At 40.2% G+C, this 17,949-nt stretch overlaps 1 protein-coding gene across 1 annotated transcript; it reads right to left on the reverse strand.

The window, feature by feature from the left end:
- KBTBD6 (kelch repeat and BTB domain containing 6) lies at positions 1 to 5,373 on the reverse strand. Its single transcript, XM_003913808.5, has one exon. The coding sequence runs from the start codon at positions 4,894 to 4,896 to the stop codon at positions 2,872 to 2,874; it is 2,025 nt and encodes a 674-aa protein (XP_003913857.1). The 5' UTR covers positions 4,897 to 5,373; the 3' UTR covers positions 1 to 2,871.
- Between the last annotated feature and the right edge of the window lie 12,576 nt (positions 5,374 to 17,949).

Here is a 17,949-nt window from a genome sequence, read left to right on the forward strand (position 1 = left end):
TAAGTTCTGGTACCAGTTTTATTTATAATTAACCACATACAAATCACTTTTCTACAAAATAATGGTTAACATCTATTCCTTAATTCACAGAAATATCACAAAACCAAAATCCTTCCCACGATATACTACTATTTAGTCTAAGCTTTAATTCAAAGGTTGAGAATGACGAATTGGAGAATGTCTTTCATACATAAATTGCTTTCCTTAATTCTGCAGATGGGTAATCTGTTTGAGATTAGCACTGTCATGTTTCAACCTTAGAGAACAAAAAGCTATCAACAAGATAATGGTAAAGAAAATGCTAGCCAAAAAATAACACTATTGAGAAATAGGCGCATATTAAGTGCAATACTTATAACATCTCTGATGTCAAATGACCAAAATTTAGCCTTAGGGCACTAAAGCACATTTGCCCTTTTGAAGCACATAGTAGTACGGCACATTTTATTTCACTAAAAGTGATGTTAAACATGAATGTCTTGTAGACTATTTAAAGAGCCAGTCAAATGGCTAAAAAAAACTATTGTTTTTTGTTATAACTCTTTTTGTGTTTCCCTCTTCCATTCTCATCTTAGGATACTTCACTCAAAAATTTAGTTACCCACCCCAAACACATTTCTCTCCCTTCTGCCAGGGTGTAACAAATACTAACATTCTGTCACTAGAAAATAAACACTGAAGAGGAATTAGCGTGTTAATGAACAAAGATTAAGGAAGGTAATACTAACAGAATAAAGGAAAATGTAGACCATAAGCATCTGGTCATTTATCATGTACATGTATCATGTCAAGCATTATATATTAAATCTTCAAGAGGTAAGTACTTTTGTTTTAGTGTGTTTAACAATGTCAGTTTCGTGGGATGTAGTCTCTGTTCCTGGACTTTCTCTTACATTATGGTAACAGAAAAACAAAGACTGGAGCACGGTTTACAGAGAAATACAAAACACATACAAACATCATAATAAAATAGCCATTTATATCACTATTAGAGAAATATTTTAGAGAAAACATACTTTCACCAGTGGCCTCAAATGCCATCATCCACTTATGTTCTTTAACTATCAACTTTGTTTTTCTAAGAGATGGGATCTTGCTCTGTTGCCAAAGCTGGAGTGCAGAGACATGATCGTAGCTGCAGCCCCGAACTCCCAGACTCAAGTGATCCTACATTCAAGTGATCCTCCCAAACAGCTGGGACTACAGACTTGGGCCACCATTCCCAGACAAATTTTTTATTTTTGTAGAGATGGGGTTTTGCTATGTTGCCCAGGCTGCTCTCAAACTCCTGGGCTGAAGCAATCCTCCCATCTCAGCCCCCTGAGTTGCTAGGATTACAGGCATGAGCCACGATACCCAGCAACTGGTCAACTTGTAATACAAAAATACCTTCAAGCTGATAATCAAGAACATTTAGTGACTTTAAAAAGCTGACAGAGTATTTCCATGCTACACAAAACAGTTCTATACACAGCTTTATAGTTTTAAAGTTCTTTGCTGGCACTTGACTTTATAGTTAACACAATGACTACTGATATCAACGAAATACTGTTTTCAGCTTATATATATTTTCAAAATCAGTATTACCTCACAAAACAGTAAAGAAATATCACTTCTGCTGAAGAATCCTCTAAGATGAACACCAAAACTGTGCAGCTAAAACATATTGAGAATCACATACATTTTTAAGGCAATAGATAAAAATTTATACAATTCAGTGAAATTTATACATGTCCAGCGGAAAAAAGGATTATTTCTCTGATTAAATGAAGCATGTATCAGGTTTAGATCAACAATACAAATCTACAAAGCAAGTTACTTCTTTTTTAAAGTTTTTTGATGATTTGGTGACACAACCAGAATATAATTTTTTAGATGAAAATTGGTCGCTTTGCAAATCTACATCCTAAATTCCAAAATTAAAACGAAACTTCTTTTCAAACAGCAGAATCCTGGTTTGTTGTTTTTACTGTCAACGAGCTTATAGCTATTCTCTGTATTATTATAAATGAAATCACCATTCAGAAATCACCATTCAGTCACCCTAACACACATATACTTTTTTTTGACACGGAGTCTTGCTCTGTCACCCAGGCTGGAGTGCAGTGGCCCAATCTCGGTTCTCTGTAGCCTCTGACTCCCAGTTTCCAGCAATTCTCCTGCCTTGGCCTCCTGGGTAGCTGGGATTACAGGCACACGACACCAGGCCCAGCTAATTTTTGTATGTTTAGTAGAGATGGGGTTTCACCATGTTGGTCAGGCTGGTCTTGAACTCGTGACCTCAGGTGATCCACCCGCCTCGGCCTCCCAAAGTGCTGGGATTACAGACGTGAGCCACCGCGCCCGGCCTGCATTTTTTTCTTCATAGAAGAAAACAAAAGTAAAACTTCCCAAATTATGTTTAACTTATAACACATTTTGCAAAGACCCCTTAGGTTAACCATTTTGGAAATCTACATTGTTCCGAAGAAAAAGATAAGCTTTCAAAACACTATCTAGCAATTCCTAATCATTTTTCTATTATAAAAATTAAAATTCAAAAGTTACTGCCACAGTGCTTGTGGCAGTAAACAGAACGTAAAATTTATCAAAAGACTAAATTAGTGTCATGAAACATAAACATACTAAATAATCAAATAAATACTGGACCCTTAGCACAGAAAATTATTAAAAGGTTGATCTGAGTGTTAAAATTTGTAATATTAAATTACCTTCGTATTTCAAATATTACTTTTTCTAAACCAAACCAGCAGCTAATCAACTTTTCCTTTCCTTTAGGAACAAAAAGGGTATTTAAGATATTTTCCAAAACAGTAAAAACAACTTAGTGTTTCAATTCAGTTACAACAAACCCTGCTGATCCTGTGCATTTCACTGAGGCGCTACACGCACCCAAAAATCATCATCAGAAAGAGAACTTGAACTTCCTGACTCAGAGTCTGGCTCACTGAATCCACCTAAGTCCCATTCAGTGCTAGACTCACTTGGTATTTCTTCTTCTTCAGTGAGAAAACTCTGACCAGGTTCAAGGCAGGAAGGATAAACACGAGCAGAGAGGCAAAAAAAGTTAGAATCAAACTGCAAGAGGCCTAATGTGGTACCTATATTAATCCATTGGTCTCCCCTAATATCATATTCATACACAGTCACCCGGTTCTTTTTCCATTGTGGGGTGCGAGAGGTGATGAGCAACAATTTTTGGCCATGCTTGATAATCCGGTAGTTGTTGGTCTCTGAGACCAAGGGAATATTATTCATTTGCCTCCATTCTGCCCTAACTGGGTTGTAGACCTTCATGACTGGGATGTCACAGATACAATAGATCTCCTCATTGAAGACGCATGCTTCCTGAAAGTCATTGCGCTTCAGAGAAACGCACTTCAACCACATATTATGGCTAGGATCATAACAGAACATGCGCTTACTGTTGAGAGCATAGAGATAGTCTCGAATTACCATTAGGTCAAAGGATAAAAAAGAATGGGGCAGTGGAGCCACCAGTGCCCACTGGTTTCTCTTAACATTGTAGCATTCCACTTCCTTCAACTTAACTCCAGTAATAGGGTCTCGCCCCCCCAAAATGTAGATGTAGCCATTGAGATATGCCACATCCATGCCCTCACGACACAGCAAGCGATCTGCAAGTTGCTGCCAACTGTTCTGAGCTGGTTTATACACCCAGAGGTCTGTCCTGGGCTGGGCAGCTAGATAGATGTCATGGTCAGGAGAGATACAGACAGCTAAGGTGGTGACAGTCCTAGTGTGAGCCAGACAGGTCAAAGGTGACGGCACTTTGTAAAGGTCCCCCGAGTATGGATCACAGCAGAGAAAGGGATCTCTGGGGTGTCCAAAGAAGATCACCATCTCCTTGGCACACATACCCAGTCTCTGGGGTGGATTTTCTGCTGCAGATACAAGAGAGTTGCTGCTGCTACTGCTGCTGCTGCTGTTTGGCACTGGCACCAGAGACTTGTACAACAGGTCACCATAGCGCATCTGCAGGGCCCCTTCAATAACGTCCAGGCAGTATTTCTTCACGATGGGCTTGGTCAGCAGCCCTTCTAAGTAGTCCTGATCTTCTTCAGTGAAGTGCATCCAGCGCACGCACTTGAAGACTTCTGCAGCACTGGGACCCCGCTCTTTGGGAGCAGCCTCCAGCCACTGCACTGCTACGTGGCACACTGTCTGCTCACTCTCCACGTCCAGACTATCCAAGCGCAGGACAGCCAGCAGCTGGGCCAGGGTCAGATCTGCTAGAGTCTCCTCCCGAATTGAACCCATGTGGCTGAGCTGCTTGAAGTTCTGAGCTATATAGGACTGGGCCTGGGATCGCAGCTTGCGATGGCCGAAGGCGTCTGCAAACTTGAGGATGGCAGTGCAGTTGGTCAGGTCAAGACGTCGGGCTAAGAAGGAGGCACAGGCTTCCCGCACATACTCCAGTTGCAGCATGTCGGAGGCCGCGTACAGGCGCTCCACGTTGGCCTCGCTGAGAGACACACGACCCGTGTAGCAGTAGTCGACCAACACCTCGAAGGACTCGGCGTCCACATCGTGCATGGTCACGCTAGTCTGCTGGCTCTCGTACATGCCACCTGTGAACATGCTCTTGAAGTAGGGACACGCGGCGGCCAGCACATTGCGGTTGCAGGGGAAGAGGCGACCCGTGCCAGGCCCGCTGCCAGGCGTCACCACCTCGATGGTCACATCACACAGCTGCCGCGCATCGTAGAAGGACTTGAGCTGTGCCAGCAGGGCTGCAGAATGGGCCGTGTCCTTTAATTCCTCTGGACCCGTGAAAAAGGCCGAAACTGTGGGTTTGTGAATCTTCTTGGGCCGCTTCCCACCACGGGGACTGGCGAGGCGGCGAGAGCGCGGGGCGTCTTCCCGGGACTGCATGGTGGAGATGGCGACGGGCGCTGATGGCGAGAAAGGCTGCAGGACCCGGCTCTGGCTCCTCCTCAACCTTCCCTCGCTGACGCTAAGATAGCAGCGTCTCCCAAGAGACCGCAGCACGAGCCCATTTACTGAATTCAGCCCTACCCTGCGGAGCCGCCTCCCTTTATCGTTTAGACAGTAGCTGACTCACCCTCTCTCACTCCCGCGTCCTTTCTCCGCGTCTGCTCGCCTTCACAGGACCCGCTGGCTTGGAGCCGTAGAAGCCGCTACTGCCGCGTGGGCGACAATACTAGGGCCCAGGAGAACTACCGCTCCCAGGTTGCCTTTCGCGCCCCGAGGGCTGCTGGGCCTCTCAGACTCCCAGGCCGATACCGAGGGAAAGAATACGCTTTGCATGTTGGGAGTAGTAGTTTGTGTAATATCGCGATCCTTCTCTGGTGTTCCTTGTTTTTTAACTGACGACACTCGAGAGCGCCAGTTTTCCTAGATTCGATTTTGTGGTTTGGAACTTTGGTTTTGGAATCCACAGTAGTCGCCTCGTTCTAGTATGTATTGTTCGACTTGTCTCTTTGAATTGTTTCTTCTTTTGTAAAATGTGAACACCAGTATTTCATAGGATTGTGTGAAGATTAAATGAGTTGGTTGTAGGACGCTGTTAATATTTGTTGGTTTGTAGAATAATTACTCAGTTCTTAGAATATAAAGGTTCGACAAGTTTTCTTCCAGCCTTTATATATATAGAAAAAAAAGGAAGCTTCACTAATTTGAAATTATGAGCCTGTAGGAAAACAAAAACCCCCGAAAACAGAAAACCTTGCAAATTGCAGCAGAGACCCCTTTTTAGGGGTGTGTGTGTGTGTGTAAATTAGATTTTATTTTTAGGTTTACAGACAAATTGAGCAGCAGGGACAGGGAACTTCCATATATCTCTCCTCACTTCACAGTTCCCTTATTATTATTAACACCTTGTATTAGTGTATGCATCCAGTAGAAGTGAATTTTAAAAATTTTTTTTTTTACTCACTATGCCTCTCCCTGATACCAAAAATTAACTCAGGGTTTGTAGGATTGGTTGGCTGTTGCTGGAATTAGATCCCTGGTTTTTTCACAATTGCCTGTCCTTACTTGCCATGACTAAAAGGAAACCACCTCCAATCACCTTACTTTGAGACTTTCCTTCCATATCTGCATTTCAAAATCTGAAGTCCTCTCTAGCCACTTTTCCCACTTGGTCTCTCCAATATTCAGTACCCCTTTCCCTTTTTTACATAAAAGAAGAGACATGCTTTAGGGGTCCTCACCCCAGAACACAAGGGAAGCCAGAGGCCTGGTTGGTAATTTAGCATCCTTTTAGATCCAGAGGCTCAAGCATTTCTCCCCTTGCTTGTATGAAGTTGCTGCTCCATCAGAACTGACTTTATTTTTAGTCATTCACTCAACCTTTACTTACCCCATGTAGTTCAGACATTAGAAGTCACTTGAGAACACCTAACACGTTTCCACTTTGGACTCACCTCCTGTGAAACCCTGCCACTGTCTTCCTCTCACATCACTGTCCACTGTAGTCAAAACAATCAGGCCACTTTTCTTCCCATTCCCTCTGAAGGACAACCTTGTGACTGTATCACCGTCACACAGTCATTCACATTTCCTCACTCTGACATCACCAGAACTCCTCTCAGAGACCTTGATATCACCTTCTTTGTAGATGGTTCTTACTTCAGGAGTACAAATGGGGAATTTTAAGCAGGATACACTATTGCAGATTTTCAACAGCCTGTTAAGTTGAAATCTCCACCTAAGTTAACGTGGCCCAAATCATTGAATTCTTAAGCACTCACCCAAACTTGCATGTTAGCACAAGATAAGGGAACTAACATTTATACAGACAGCCAGTTTACTTTTGGAATTGTACATGATTTTGGCATGCTATGGAAAGAAAGAGGTTTATGACAACTGAGGAGTACCGATCAGAACCCAACTCACCTATTTACATCTTTTTTTTTTTTTTTTTTTTTTTGAGATGGAGTCTCGCTCTTGTTGCCCAGGCTGGAGTGCAGTGGCTTGATCTTGGCTCACTGCAACCTCTGCCTCCCGGGTTCAAGCAATTCTCCTGCCTCAGCCTCCTGAGTAGCTGGGATTACGGGTGCCCACCAACATGCCCGGCTAATTTTTTTTTTTTTGTACTTCTGGTTGAGATGGGGTTTCGCCATGTTGGCCAGGCTGGTCTCAAACTCCTGACCTCAGGTAATCCACCCGCCTCGGCCTCCAAAAGTGCTGGGATTACAAGCGTGAGCCACCGCACCCGGCCCTCCTATTTAAGTCTTTACAGCTATCCAGAAATTAGCTGTTCTCAAAAACCAAAGCTCACACTAGTGGCTAGACTAACAAAGCTAAAGGAAACTTAACTGGCTGAAAATATGTTAAGGTTTCTGCTTCCCAAGAAGATATCCCCTGAATCACATGTATACTTCTCCTTGCTTAACCTACTCTAAAGATAGAAACTCTTAAGAAACTTAAGATATAACAGCTGCTAGCACCTGAGGCTGAAAAAGCAAAAAAGCAACAAGCTGGATGTTTTATCTACTCAGATGGGCTTTGGAGACACCTAGACAACTGTTTGATTTCTCTCGGTCCCTCACCTAAAATTTATTCTGCAGCCTCCATGAGGTTACACATTATGGCAAAGAAAATCTTAAGGATCTCCACAAATATTGTTCGAGATGCCCTAATATTGAGCCGTTAACTTCAACTTGGCCCATCTGCCAGAAACACAATCCTAGTCAACATGTAAAGTGGGACAAGGATGAGAGTCAACTCTCTCTAGTCCTTGTTTTCATTGGAAAATATATAAACTCGCAAAGTCTCATGGGTACAAAAATGTTCTAACCATAGTTGGCATGTTTTCAGCATGGTTAAAAGCTTTTCTCTGTAAACAAGCTACCATCACCACTGAAGTTAAGCTGAGACCAGAAAGAATTTTCCCCTCTTAGGAATCTCTTTGTTTTTTTAATAACAGTGGAGGAACTCACTTCAGTAGTAAGGTTATTCAGGATCTTCAACAAGTACTTCCAATGTTACAAAAACTGCAGTCTTCTTACCAGTCCTCTGGAAAAATGAAACAAGCAGGCCAATGGTACTCTTATATTCAAACTAGCCAAACTCCTTAAGGAACTCAACCTGCCCAGAGTCTCATGCCTTATGGCCCTTGACTCTTCTATTATCCCCAATTTCTCAGCATGTACTAAATGAAACTTAATTCCAAACATGATTAATGAGTCTCTTGAAATCTCCAAACTGAATGACTCCACTTTCTCAGGATCAAGTGTAGGAAAAAATGTAGGAGTACTTTTATCTCTAATGTTAACCATTTTCTCTTCCACCACTTCCCAACCAGCCTTACAAACTGCATTCAGTTCCACACAAAGACTCTGCTCTCCTGAGGGATCCACCCAGTTGTTAATCCCAGTAATTGCTAATAATTACTATACCTCAGACCCCACCTGTTTCCCCATAGGTTACCACTTTTCATGCCTTCCCCAAGGGCATTTGGACTGATTGTCTGGGACTTCAAAATATTTAAAGCGGCTATCCCACCTGTCAACGGTGTGTCCCTCTGGAATTACCTCCAAATTGAGGCAACTACAGGGAATTGGGGAAAACCTCCTAGGGATATCAATGATTCTCTTTTCATATGCACCATGAGAGCCGCTGACACCCACTATGGCATTAATACAGTTAAAAAGGGTAGTTCAAAAAAAAAAAAAAGAAAAGAAAAGGTAGTTCAAGCCTCTCCTTAACCTTTGTAGAAGAAGAAGATTTTACCGCTTTGGCCCTAGAAGCACAGAAAGTAAGTTTAAATGCACAGGCCCAAATTGTTAGGCCAATCCTATAACTTTCAACTTCCTTCTAACTAGACAGGGAGGTATTGGTGCCATAGCCAAAATCTCTTGTTGCAATTGAATAAACACAACAGGACAAGTGAATGCTTAGTTACTAAACTCAAGGAAAAGGCTAGTTGGCTTTCTAAGGTAGATTCAAATAGCCTGAGACATGTTCTACTGAGCAAGATTTGGAAATAGAAGATCCTGGTTTTGAGCTGTATTACAAACATTACTAATTGACATAGTTTGGATATTTGTCCTTGCCCAAATCTCATGTTGAAGTGTGAGCCCCAGTGTTGGAGGTGGGGCCTGGTGGGAGGTGTTTGGATCATGGGGGTGGATCCCTCATGAATGACTTGTGCTGTCTGTCCCCGTAGTGTTAAGTGAGCTCTCGCTTTGAATCCCCATAAGATCTGATTGTTTAAAAATATGTGGTACCTCCCCCACCCATTCTCTCTCTCTCTCTCTCCTTCTCTCTCTTGCTTCCGCTTTCACCATGTAACATGCCTGCTTCTCCTTCGTCTTCCACCACGATTGTAAGCTTCCTGAGGCTTCCCTAGAAACTGAGCAGGTACCAGTACCATGCTTCCTGTAAAGCCTGAAGAACCGTGAGCCAATTAAACCTCTTTTCTTTATATATTACCCAGTCTTCGGTATTTCTTTATAGCAATGAAAGAATGGCCTAATACACTAATAATTTTCCTGTTTGTAGTCTTATACCTTGCAGTTGGGCAGTACATCATGCCTAGTCTTAAATGCTACTACACAGTCATTTGTCCTCACAAATTATTATTCAACAATGTATCATGATCTGGTAGACGAAAGGGTAACTCTGCTTCCAACTGACTTCCCAGACAGAATTTCAATCTGAACTGACGATTTTACCCATGGAGATCAAGATCTTGGAGTTAAGAAATTCCACAACGTTTTGTTTTCCTAAATCTCCTTACTCTTTTGTGCTCTGGGAAGTGGCTTACACAATGAACCATCCTTCCCATATGACGTACATTACTTTCTGTCTACTTTTTCTCATACCTACTGTAAGACTCACTCACCGATGACCTCCCTACCTTGTTTACCTGTGACAAGGCCAAACACAGCCTTTTCATTTTTGCCTGAACCTGCTGGCAAGACCAGAGTCTCCCACTTCCTGTCATTTATCTTGTGAATCATTAGCTGAAATTAGAGCTATTAGTCTACCACATGCCCCCCTCAATCCCAAACTAGCTAGACAGAGAGATAAACATTTTCTGTGCAGATGACGGAGATGTCCCTGTTTACAAAAACAATCCCAACTAAAAATCATTCCATTTAAAACAAGTCTACTCCTCCCTATAAACTATAAGGTAAAAGCATCTTGCCAAGCACCCTAATCTTTGGATGTGGGGTGCTCTCCCTATTGCAATAGCCTGAATAAAATCAATGTATTTGCTTGTTTGGTTGATAATGCCTACCTTATATTATATGCAAAAATTAATTCAAGGTGAATATCAGTACTGTGGTGGTATTATGTGTATATATGTTTTCATCCATGGTCCTGGTTCATAACTTCCATGGCCCTTGTTACAGATTTTGTTATAATCTTGAGTGTGTTAGGCCTCAGGGGCAGGCCTCAGGAAACAGAACCTATCTGACTTTCTCTTACTCTCCTTTCACCTGCCCCAAGGCAGGACTCTAATTTTCCCTCACCTTTCTGACTGTGGGTCATAAGGCCTTCATTCCAGAGAGAATCCTGCCTTGTACTCTGGGGAAGAAATGCTGATGTCATGAGGCTTCCATAAAAACCCAAGAGGACTGGGTTCAGAGAGCTTCCAGATAGCTGAACACTTGGAAGTTCCTAGAGGGTGTCCTACGTAGAGAGGGCATGGAAGCTCCGCGCCCCTTCCCTTGTACCTTGCTCTGCGTGTCTCTTCATCTATATCCTTAGTAATATCTTTTATAATGAACCAGTAAATGTGTTTATCTGAGTTTTGTGAACTGCTCCAGCAAATTAACCAAACCCAAAGAGGGGGTCGTGGGAACCCCAGCTTGAAGCTGATCTGTTCCAGGCTGGGTACAGTGGCTCACGCCTGTAATCCCAGCACTTTGGGAGGCCGAGGTGGACGGGTCGCTTGAGGCCAGGAGTTTGAGACCAGCCTGGCCAACATAGCAAAACCCTGTCTCTACTAAAAATACAAAAAATTAGCAGGGCATGGTAGTACATGCCAGTAATCCCAGCTACTGAGTAATCCCATGCTGAGGCATGAGAATCACTGGAACCTGGGAGGTGGGGGTTGTAGTGAGCCAAGATCATGCCGCTGCACTCCAGCCTAGGTGACAGAGCGAGAATCTGTCTCAAAAAAATAATTAAAAAGAAGTTGCAGAGGTCTGAACTTGCGATGGGAGTGGGGGTTGCAGGGACTGGCAGTGGGCAGTCTTGAGGACTGATCCTCAACCTGTGGGATGTGATACTATCTCCAGGTAGACAGTGTCAGACTTGAATTGGAGGACACCCAGCTGGTGTGTGCTGCTTGGCGTGTGGGGGAAAACCTCCATACATTTGGTCCCAGAAGTTTTCTTCTGTGTGGATGGTGGTTGCTGTGGTATGCGAGCAGATGAAAAACATGGCTTGAGGGTTTTCCCAAAAGAACTACTGAACAGAAAAGCTAAAACTGTGAAGCTTCTAAAAGATAACACAGAAAACGATTTCTGTGACTTTAGGGTAAGCAAAGATTCTGTAGGAAACAAACCAACAAACCACTAATCATAAGAGAAAAAAATCTGATAAACTGAATTTCATCAGAACTAAAATCTTCTATCAAAAGACACTGATACAAAAGGAAAGCATAAATGACAGACTGGGAGAAATTTTTACTCTGTATATGCACATGACAAATGACTGTCTGGAATATATATATTGAAATATTTTACTTCAAAGAGTACAGTATATATTTTAAATATACTTTAAAATATGTATTCCAAATAGCCATTTGTCATGTGAAATGGCCAAAGACTTGAAAAGACATTTCCTCAAAGAAGATCTATGCACTGCTAAAAAACATGAAAAGGTCTCAACATTGTTAGTCATCAGGGGAAAGCTAATTCAAATCACAATGAAACACCATTTCACTTTCACTAGAATGGGGAAAATTTAAAAGACTAACAATACTGCTTGATTATATGAATAATACTTGATTATGTGAAGCAACTGGAATTCTTGTACATTAATAGTCAAAGTATAATTGGCATGTTCACAATAGAAAATGGCCTGGCAGTTCTTTTAAAGTTAATTACTCAACAATTTCAACCTTAGGTATTTGCCCAAAGAATATAAAAATATATGTCCATAAAATGACTCATACAAGAATGTTCACAGTAGCTTTATTCATGATAGCCAGAAACTGGAAACTATTAAATACCCATAAACAGAAGAATGAATAAATAAATTGTGGTATGTTCATGCAGTACAATACTATTAAGAAAGAAAATGAAAGAACCTTTGACTCATACAGAAATGTAAATGAGCTTCAAATATTTTATGCTAAGCAAAAGAAGCCAGATATACAAGAGTACTTACTGTACGTATGTGAAATTTCAGAACAGGGAAAATAAGGTACGGTAAATAAAATTAGTAGTTGAGTCTGTCACTATTGGGACAGCAAGTAGGGGGATGGATTGCTGGATCGACTGGAAGGGAACATGAGAAAACTTTCAGAAGTGATAGGAATGTTCTTTTCTTAATTGGGCTGGCAGTTACATAGTGTATACAATTGCCAAACCCACTGAAATGTATTTTTCATATCTATGCACTTTATTTACTGTAGATTATACCTCAATAAAAGAATACAACATCAATTTGCAAACATTGTCCTTAGTGTAAATTTTATAATTTTTCTTAATAGTTTATAATATATATATTGTCAGGGTGATTAGGAATTTAAAGCAAACATTGTTCTTCATATAGCAAATGACAGCAATTCCCAGTGCACAGGGTGATTAAAAGGTTAAATGAAATAATAAATTGAAATTATTTAGAGTACTGCCTGGCATACAATAAGGTTTTAGTAAATTATTTCCTTTATGATTACACATACAGTCAAAATTAACTATATATGCTACTTGTTCTGTTTCCTCTGAAATAACCAAGTGCAACTAAGAAGCCTTATTGACTGATCTGCTGCCTAAAGTATTTGAGTACTTTGGTTTAGATCTTACCCACTACCTCTCAAATTTTTAAACTCTGAATTCCCTCTTCTTTTCTGCACTTAAAAATGAAACTCTGGTCCAGGAATAGAAATAAGCATGTCATTCTGGCTTAATATGTTTTAGAGCAAGGGCTGTGTATAATCTAGAGATGGTATACAAATTCCCATCTAAATTGGGATAATCTGTTTGATTATCTGAATGTGGAGTCCTTAATACCTCCCCAGACCTACAAACACTGTAAACTAAATCCTATACCACAGTTAGTGGTATTAAAATGGAAAACTATATATTTTTAAAAAGGGTTAGATGAATTCATTTGTGTCATTGTTTCTGTAGACATGGATATCCACAGTATGGTGATAACAACCATGCATAATGTATAGTAAAGTTTTTCTCATTTCAGCATTCTATTTTAGACAACGTAGATGATTAAAAATATAATTTTATATGTTAAGAACATATCTGAAAAAATGAAAAAATGCCAATTTACAAAACTCTAAATTGATGATAAAAATTTATTCATTAGTGGTACACTAATGATATACATGAGACCATTGGTTTGGAGCAATCAACATGTAAACTAGAGACATGAACACATGTGTATTAGGCCATTTCTGCATCACTATAAAGGAAGACCTGAGGCTGGGTAATTTATAAAGAAGAGAGTTTTAATTGGCTCACAGTTCTGCAGGCTGTATGAGAAGCACTGTGCCAACATCTGCGTGGCTCCTGGTGAGGGGCTCAGGAAGCTTACAATTATGGTGGAAGGTGAAAGGGAGCCAGCATGTCACATGGCTAGAGTGGGAGTAAGAGAATGATGGGGAGGTCCCGACTCTTTTAAACAACCAGCTCTCCTGTGAGCTAACTGAGCAAGAGCTCACTCATCACCAAGGAGATGGTGCTAAGCCATTCATGAGGGATCCACCCCCTTGATCCAATCACCTCCCACCAGGCCCCACCTTCAGCATTGGGAATCACATTTCCACATGCGATTTGGAGAGGACAAACATCCAAACTATATCACTAAGTATACTAAACACCGCATGTAAGTATGAGCGTCTGAAGCCTTCAAAATATGAAAGATGTCTTTATTAACATAATCTGATTTTTAAATCAAGTCTTGAAACTGTGCAGTCCTCTTTCTCTATACCCAAAGCGAATATCCCCACCACAGAGTCTGCACATTACTTTACTTATTGACTACCACAAGAGTTTTTATGGGTCTTCTCTCCCTCAGCTGGAGTGCCTAGTGAGTGAGCCTGCCTGCTGAATGACATCTTTTCCATATTATGTAGTGGCAGCTCACCTGTTTAAAACCTGTCATAGAGTTTTGAAAAGAATTTATTTTTACAATCCCTTTTAATTATTTTTGACTGTTAGTACTTTATTGATCCTATAGTGCTCTCAATTTCAATTTAATTTTTAAAATCTAAATTATATTTTTTGAAATAAAGTTTTTTCTTCATGGTTATTCTAAAGATTTTGTGTATATGAGGTAATAAACTTGGCTTTTCCAGAAGTTTTATAGAAACCCTGAAGTATTTTCAGTTTATATGTCCATTTCTTAACATTTTTCCATGAACATTTAAAAGCCGTCAAATTTATCTTTGTACTTTGGGAGACTAATAGGTCTAGCTGAATGATGTGGTTTCACTGAATGTCACTGTGTCAAAGAGTATAACATATGAAATCACTTAATTGGTTGAATAATAGATGTCTGAGATTCTTGCTACTTAAGTATGGTCCCTGGACCAGCAGCATCTGGCATTTCCTAGGAGCTAGTTAAAAGAAATTGCCCCAGAAATACTGAGTCAAAATCTGCATTTTAGAAAGAGCTCCTGGTGATTCCTGTGTATCCTGAAGTTTGAGAAAAACACTGTCTCGCTGTTTGAGCTTTTTGATCTACCTTTGTTTTTGAAAGGCAAAATTGTTTCAATGACATATGTTTTTATACTTGCCATACTATGAGAAATAGACTCTCTTCATTTTTTGCTGTTTTGCACAAAGTTTAATATTCACATTTGCTATTCACATAGCATTTAATATTCACAGTCCTAACTTTCACATAGTTAATAATACTTTGTCTTTAAACAAGGGATATTAAAGTCACTTATAAGTCTTATATCACTCAATTTTACTACAATTTTTCTGAAGTAGTAGATGAAAAAAATGTTTACCTTTTTTTTTTTTTTTTTGAGACGAAGTCTCACTCTCGTCGTAGGTTGGAGTGCAATGGCACAATCTTGGCTCACTGCAACCTCCAATTCCCAGATTCAAGTGATTCTCCTGCCTCAGCCTCCTGAGTAGCTGGGATTACAGGTGCCTGCCACCACGCCCAGCTAATTTTTGTATTTTTAGTAGAGATGGGGTTTCACCATGTTGACCAGGCTGGTCTCGAACTCCTGACCTCAGGTGATCTGCCTGCCCCAGCCTCCCAAAGTGCTGGGATTACAGGCATGAGCCACCGCACCTGGCCAAAAAAAAAGTGTTTAACTTAATTTGTATATGGTTTTTTAAAAAGGCTCATAGAAGGATCAAGTGACCAGTCCTAACTCAGTATCAGTACTGTATTTCTCTTTCCAATGGGATGTGCTTATGTTTGGAGAGTTGAACTATCCTTTATAGGAAACCTAATATAAACTGTTTAGGTCAAGAAATGTGATTTGATTCATCAAAAATATATATTTGCTAGTCCTATTACTTTTAGCTGCTCTTTATCAAAATTCTTAAGGATTGCCATGCCTCAGTCTTAGTATAGGCCTATTTCCTTTGCTTTGTTTCATGGATTTAAGGTTGTCATCTAGAAGTTCACCGATGGCTTCTTTTGTCTGCTGATTGAAAAAGTCTCTGAACTAGCAGATCCTTGTGGCTTCTCACCACAAAAAAAAATTCCTGGTAAAAGAACTATTATAAAAACAAGTGTATATTTATTTCATTTGTTTAACTGTTACTACTTAATAGCCACAAAGGATTAATAACAATGTGAGTTTTTAATACAATGAACACAACTGATAATTTGGGAAGGATTCTCTGTTTGTAGAGCCTCTTTATACAAAACAAAAAGGTCAAAAAGAACAAATGAAATCATACCCTTTCTTAAATTGTTTAAATTAGCAGTCTGTTTTTTAAATCAGTTTTTTGTAGTTTGATTACCCAACTTGACTGTAACCCCAAAGCAGAAATGATAGTTCCTATAGTACATAGTACACAGGAGGGGCTCAAAAAACCTGACTAAACAATAAACCTCCCAGCTATTAATGCCAGGTCCTTCATCTATCACTCACTGTTATGTATTTAATTACAGTGTGACCAATCTATCTTGTGAATACATTGTATATATAATATATAATATTGTGCAATATAATATTATATATTATACAATAATATGTATAATATAAATCATAAATGTATATAATTATATGTATTATATAATATATAATATAAATAGAATAGAATGATATAAAAACATTGATATACAATGTATTAATATATTGACATACTATACATTTATTATTACATATGATTACATATATAGTCAGTATATTGTTTATGCCGACACTTGACTTATTTTTTTTGAGAGGAGTTTCGCTCTTGTTGCCCAGGCTGGAGTGAGTGACGCAATCTCGGCTCACTGCAACCTCTGCCTCCTGGGTTCAAGCGATTCTTCTGCCTCAGCCTCTCAAGTAGGTGGGATTTACAGGTGTGAGCCACCATGCCCAGCAAATTTTTGTATTTTTAGTAAAGATGGGGTTTCACCATGTTGGCCAGGCTGGTCTCGAACTCCTGACCTCAGGTGATCTGCCCACCTCAGCCTCCCAAAGTGCTTGGGATTACAGGCGTGAGCCACCACACCTGGCGAGCACTTGACTTTTAGCTGAAGTATCACCCCAACTTTTTGTGTCTTCCAGGAGTAGCACACACAGAGTACAGATAACCTCCCTGGGATCATGACTTTAAATAAAAGATACCTTCATCCATTGCTTGGTGTCAACAGAACACCAGAGGAGAACTGGATCATTTCTATGTGGTTGAAAAACTGCAGTCTGTCTCTAAGAACTTGTAAAACAAAACACTCTTCTCTGCCAAAGTTATTCCTGCCCGGTACCTTTTTCATAAATGGATCTAGCTTCATTTTCTCATTTGGCGAGGCAACAAAGACTTTGATGGACAGATGGTTGTAATCCAGTGCACAGGTCATGTGCAATGAATTGAGAAATGCTTTTTAAAAAACTAGTTTTATCTATCTTCAGAGACCAGAGACCAACAGAGAATGAGTAGCAGCTGTTGAAGATATCTGGGCTAGTTAGTTCCAGTTTTCAGCTATTATTTTAAAATTGCAGGCTGGGTGCAGTGGCTCACACCTGTAATCCTTTGGGAGGCCAAGACCAGTGGATTACTTGAGTCCAGGAGTTTGAGACCAGCCTGGCCAACATGGTGAAACCCCATCTCTAGTGAAAATACAAAAATTAGCTGTATGTGGTGGCATACGTCAGTAGTCCCAGCTACTTGGGAGGCTGAGGCACAATAATTGCTTGAACCTGGGAGGTGGAGGTTGCAGTGAGCTGAGATCACACCACTGCATTCCAGCGTGACTGTCTCAAAAAAATTGTTATGAAATAACGTTCATGTACAAGTTTTTAATGTGAACCTAAGTTTTTATTTCTCTGGGATAAATGCCCAAGAGTACATTTGCTGGGTTATATGGTAATTACATGTTTATTTTTGTAAGAAAATTCCAAACATTTTTTTCAGAGTGGCTACGTCATTTTACATTCCACCAGCAATGTATAAGTAATGCAGTTTCTGCATGTCTTTGTCAAAATTTGATGTTGTCCCTTTTGAAATTTTAGCCATTCAGATAGATGTATAGTGATATCTATTTGCATTCCCCTGTTGGCTAATGATGTTGAAGATATTTTCATCTGTATATCACCTCTGGTGAAATGTCTCTTCATATGTTTTGCCCATTTCTAGTTGTGATAGA

This window comes from Papio anubis, chromosome 15, assembly GCF_008728515.1.
Source record: "Papio anubis isolate 15944 chromosome 15, Panubis1.0, whole genome shotgun sequence".
NCBI classification, from domain to species: Eukaryota; Metazoa; Chordata; class Mammalia; order Primates; family Cercopithecidae; genus Papio; species Papio anubis.

What these genes read in the sequence shown, in the direction of transcription:
- KBTBD6 (XM_003913808.5), bottom strand. Translation starts at nt 4,896, where the DNA reads ATGCAGTCCCGGGAAGACGCCCCGCGCTCTCGCCGCCTCGCCAGTCCC.